We start from the raw sequence: 5,294 nt of genomic DNA on the forward strand, positions 1-5,294 counted from the left end.
TGGTCAGAAGGGAGAGGACTGATGCAGTGTGTAGGGCATCTGGGGACAGGTATGGAAACTGCTGTGCTGGCGAGCTGTCACACCTCATAAATTAAAAGTGTTGATGGACAACTTTAGTAATATTCTTGGTTGAAAGGGTGTGAAATATCTAAAATGGATGTATTTGGTAAATACTAGTCTAGGTCAATCTATTAAACAGATTTTCTATAACTGCATGCACAATCTTTTAAAGACGGGAAGGGCAAATATTTGATATTTGGATAAATAAGGTTATGAAAAAGCAGATGGTTATAAATCAAAATTATATGTAGCAATGAATAACATCTTATATTGGGAACAGTAATCTAGTTGATAGGAATATGATGAATTTCAAACATGTTTAACTTCTGATTGTGTTAAGTTTTCTTAAAAATAATTTAAAATATGTATTTAGTTATTACGGTGCCTCTAGAAATTTTGAGATGAACTTGAGTTCCCACAAGTCTGCTGCATGTCTGTATTTTTATATGTTGACTACTGTCTCAGAGGCAGTGGTGCCAAGATGCCCTCTAAAGATGAGGCATCAGTAACAATAGGCACTGGGGGGAAAAAAACCTGTCAGTGCTTAATCCAGATGTTTCCAACAGAGGTATATCGTAGAACACAATTGAAATCTTAGTGATACCTCTTAATCTTGCTATTTTCTCTGAGGTTTTCACGGCTTTCTTCACTTTGTCTTTCAGAATACGTGCTTTTTGCAATATAAAACCAATTCTTTGTGTCTTAGAAGCCTGTTGCTTTTTTTAAAAATTCTGTTAATGAAATAAGCCCACACGTTATAGTGTTGTCTTTGTTGGAGTTGACAAGCCACGCTCTTTCTTCCTATCTAACAGCAGCAGATCCACTCCTCAAACCTGTAATTCTGTAACTCTACATACTGCAGAAAATAGCTTTTTGGTTGTGCAGAAATATGCACGAGCTCATTCCACTGCTTTGTTCTTTTTTCTTTTTATGTAACAGGTTGGTTGTTGGAGCCAGCTGTATCCTTGAAAAATCTGTGATGATTTACGATTACAAGCAGCATAGCTGTCTGTCCTATGAAAGCTCAGTCTTTGGAATTTCTTTGTTCATGCCCTCTGGTTGAGTTGGTAATAGAATAGTAAGAGTTTTCTACGCAGTAGCATCATGGGAATTAAGGTCAGCTGAGGATAAATTCTCAGGATCTTAAAAACAATGTTATCTATGAGGAAAATATTCTGAGGCTTTGGAGTTCTATTCTGTGCAACAAAAGCAAGCGAAAGATGTTGGCTGTGAGAGGAGAACTTGATATTTCTAGATAAAAAGTCCACTTCTGTACTACCCTTTTATATTGCATTTATATGCAATCACTGTTTATGTTTCCTTAACTGATGCTTCGCCAGATGTTTCACTTGAGTGTGCTGGTTTTCTAACGGGCATTGGATTGGACACTACAGTCATGATGAGAAGTATCCCACTTCGTGGGTTTGATCAGGTGAGTACGAAGTATCTTGCGTCTCTGTATATATCAAATATATTAAAAAGTATATTTGGTTATTTTTGTCACCTAAAGAAAAGGTATAATTGGCTTCTCCAAACATTTCATAGTGTGTGCTTTCTGAAGAGAAACTAAATAAATATTAGCTCTTGTTTTCTTATCATATCTTTTGATACTGTAATCAGAAAAGTAAATTTATTTTTTTTACTTTTGCTTAACTGAAAACAAGATTGAAAAGGTTGGGAAGCAGAGGAGGGATTTATGCCACTGCTTAAAACATTAGACAATCTCTTTAAAATAATCCTGACTTTCTAGGAGTTACAGATAATTGTTTTTAAAATAAATTATTGGACTTAACATGAAGTTGTTAAATGTGGAGTTCATTATGATTAATATAAATAAATCACTAAGCTGAAAGTTTGTAATGTCATAGGAATTGGAAATCTTGATCATAGCACTCAAAACCGTGGTGGTTATAACTAGGTAAAAACATACATAGACATTTCAGTGGAACTATCAACCCTAAGCTGGAGAAAATTAAAAGCAAAAATTTCCAGTCAGGGAAATTTAAAGAGAAACATCTGTCTTTCAGAATTGGGTAAGATTCAGAGGAGTTTTATTTAAAAGTATAAGTGGTCATGATTGTGCTGACAAAACAGATAACAGTTTTGGCCAGAAACCCATTCCTGTATAAAGAGAATGAAAGCGATTAGAAATAACTTCAAGAAAAGGCAACCAAAAAAAATAGGTTTTACGTAGGATTTGTAAGAAGTATAACTGCCTGAAGAAGCAATAGAAGGTAGTATAGGAGGTTTGGGTTAAAGAGAATTTACTGAGTCCAGTTAAGGCATTACTTGGATGTGAGTTTGTAGCCTCTGTTCTACAGGTTAGATGATCTCTGGCCCAATAGTCCTTTTGGTCCCTAGATCTGCAGGGAGAGTACATTACATTAAAAGTGATTGTGAATCTTTGATCCATGCAAGATTTGATGCTAACACTACTTTGAAGGAAAAGTTTCTGTAGTGCTCTTAAAACAATGAGAGAGTTCTGGGTTTTCACTCACATGTGCAGTGAACTTTTTCTTTGAAGATTCCAACAATATTTTTTTCAGAAAAATAACTATGGAAAATATCAGCGTCAAGAATGAAGACTGTGTTGTGTTAATCACTTGAAATAGTGTTTTCAGAAAGGGACTGAATGCACATTAACTTACTTATTCCTAGTGTCGTGATTCAGGATATTGTCATAATGCTTAGTGCAATGGTGCAAAATATTTACAGGGCAAAGTTCATGAAAGAGTGCTAGAGCCATCGGCTTGTTTTTAAGAACTTCTTTGCATACACAGAGCGTAGGAAAACTATTTCCATGTGTAACAGCACCGTTTTTGAGGAGGGAGTGTTGCTGTTAGAAGCAGCAGTGACAAGTACCGCTGCAGGTAGTGACAGCTCCTGGTTGCATGCCAGCCACTCCCACTTCGAAGTGGCTTCCTTAAAACTGGTGGTGTGTGTACCAGAGTTTGCAAAACATTGTACAAGAGTGTGTCTTGGGATTTGCACTCGTCATTGAAGAAATCTGCACCTGTAACAGCATGACATCTGAGCAAGCAGGGAACGGTGTTAAGACTGCGTGTGTGGCACTTCATAAAACACAGTAGGGCTTTCTCTGAGAACTTGATCCTTTGTAGGCAGGAAGAGCACAATGGATATTTCAGAGTTAAGGAAGTATTAATAGACATAAAAGAATTATGTTCAGTCTGTAGCCACAGAGTCTGATGGAAGGTAGTTAGTGAGCTGTCATGTTTATGAAGAGATGTAACCCTGCTGTTGCCTTCATATTAGTTGTTATCACCTTCGAAATGAAAGTATTGTAGGCTGAGAGCTTGCGTGTAGTTGTTCTGAGTGGTTTTGTGATAATATCTTTTAAGTAATAAACATATGCTTCGACAAAGTGCAACCAGAATTACTGCAGTCACAAGTAATGACATCTTTGGCTTAACCTGTCAGTGAGACACTTTACTGCTTGACTGTGGTGTGGCATTATTTCCTTTTTGTAGTAGAACTTTCTAGGAAACCTTAGTGATTCATAGTCATTGCAGAGAAATGGCAGGTGCCGCGGCAAATAAAACTATTTTTCTTCCTTAGCTTTATGAAATTATTTCTTTCTCATTAAGCTGCCAGAGAACAGTAATTATGGAAATGTTAAACTGAACATCCTTTACATGCTATTTTTGTAAAAGCAACAAATGGTTTAAAAGCAACTGTTTTATTCGTGTACTGTTTTACTTATTTGAAAATAATTCAGATATTCAGATGTAGATGCCTCTTGGAATGGAGTTGCAGGTCACAGTGGCTCAAGAAATTTTATGTTGACAATGCATAGTGACTAAGTGACAAATAATGTTTGAAATGCACAGTGTATTTACTGGATTTTATTAAAGACAGCTGAAGGACAGCTTTACATTAGAAAGGTCCTATATCTAAGATTAAACAATTTTTCCCCCTCCTTAACAGCAAATGGCATCTTTAGTGACTGAGCACATGGAATCTTACGGCACAAAATTTTTAAAGAGGTGTTTCCCAACCAAAGTTGAAAAATTGGAGAGCAACAGATTGCAAGTCACCTGGAAAAATACTGACCTGGGCACAGAAGAAACTGATTCCTTTGATACAGTGATGTGGGCAGTAGGTAAACTTGGTTATGTTAACTTCTCTTTGCAATGGTTTTCATTCTGAAAATGAAGTTGCCTCATCATGTTGTATGGGACCGTAACAGCCCCTCCCTGTTTTAATATTAAATGGTTAGTGACCTAAACACTGATAGTTTTTTAATTCTTTTCTTGCATGCCTGAAAGTTTAAAAGAAATCTGTGACAAATGTGGCTATGAGCATAATCACCAGAAATGGGAATTACGTCTGCTTTTTGCCTCCTTTGAGCTAAATGCTGCTGCTTGTAAGGATTAACACACTGAGTGATGTATGGTACAATGCTCGAGCCCACAGGAACGAAAATACTCTTTCTGCATTGCCTCCCCAAGCTGCTTATTTGTTGCTGTTATGAGTTGTCCTTCAGTTCCTGTATTGGTTCAGATGGACTGCAAGCCCACCAGAACAGGAGAACTCTTGTCTTCTGTTCTTATAAAGCTCTGTGACTATCTGGAATTATTGATACATAATGGATGACTCAAAGTAGCAATGATATTTGGCAAGTAGATGGTATCTGTCAAACAAAGTTAATAGGCTTAAACTTACTGCCCAAGAAATATGTTTTGATGCAGAGGAGTGATCAGTTTTATTAACAGCTTTAGCAGTTCCTTTTACTACTTTGGTTTTATGTTGTTCTTTTTACCTGACACTACTGTTTTGGAGAAGTGGGGAAGCATTACTGTTTTTCATTTGTTGATAACAGATAAGGTTAAATTCTTGTGTTCATAATATAGATCCACTATAGGGAACAGGAACAGATCATTAACAGCGTTTTGTGTTTTGGCCAGTGGACTAAAATCAGTTGTCCTGCTGTTCCTTTCCCCTGTTTAAGCTAGCTCTCTATCTTTCTAGTATCCCGAGAAGAGAGCAGGTTGTGTGTTACGACAAACATTTTATTTTGCTGACTGTCATCACTATTCTCTTAGTTGCAATGGGTTTCTATAAATTGTGGAAACAGCCTATAATAATGGCTTATGCTCACCAGAACCAGTCAAAGACACTAGTGCTTGCCAAGAACAAAAAAGGTCATGCTATCTGGAGATGTGACAGTCCTGAAAACTGTAGAATAATATTCATGAAGTGAGAGGAAAATGTTT

General features: G+C 36.7%; 1 protein-coding gene across 1 annotated transcript in view; it reads left to right on the forward strand.

Annotated features, from left to right (window-relative positions):
- The window catches only part of TXNRD2 (thioredoxin reductase 2), a gene marked incomplete at both ends in the record, with an annotated part of 12,799 nt that extends 8,610 nt beyond the window's left edge, over positions 1–4,189 (forward strand). Inside the window, 3 exons of the mRNA XM_010184403.1 lie at positions 1,000–1,019; positions 1,401–1,492; positions 4,006–4,189. Coding sequence (XP_010182705.1) covers positions 1,000–1,019; positions 1,401–1,492; positions 4,006–4,189 — 296 coding nt within the window. The remainder of the gene's footprint in view (positions 1–999; positions 1,020–1,400; positions 1,493–4,005) is intronic.
- Between the last annotated feature and the right edge of the window lie 1,105 nt (positions 4,190–5,294).

Source organism: Mesitornis unicolor, unplaced genomic scaffold (genome assembly GCF_000695765.1).
Source record: "Mesitornis unicolor isolate BGI_N332 unplaced genomic scaffold, ASM69576v1 scaffold42975, whole genome shotgun sequence".
Classification (NCBI taxonomy): domain Eukaryota; kingdom Metazoa; phylum Chordata; class Aves; order Mesitornithiformes; family Mesitornithidae; genus Mesitornis; species Mesitornis unicolor.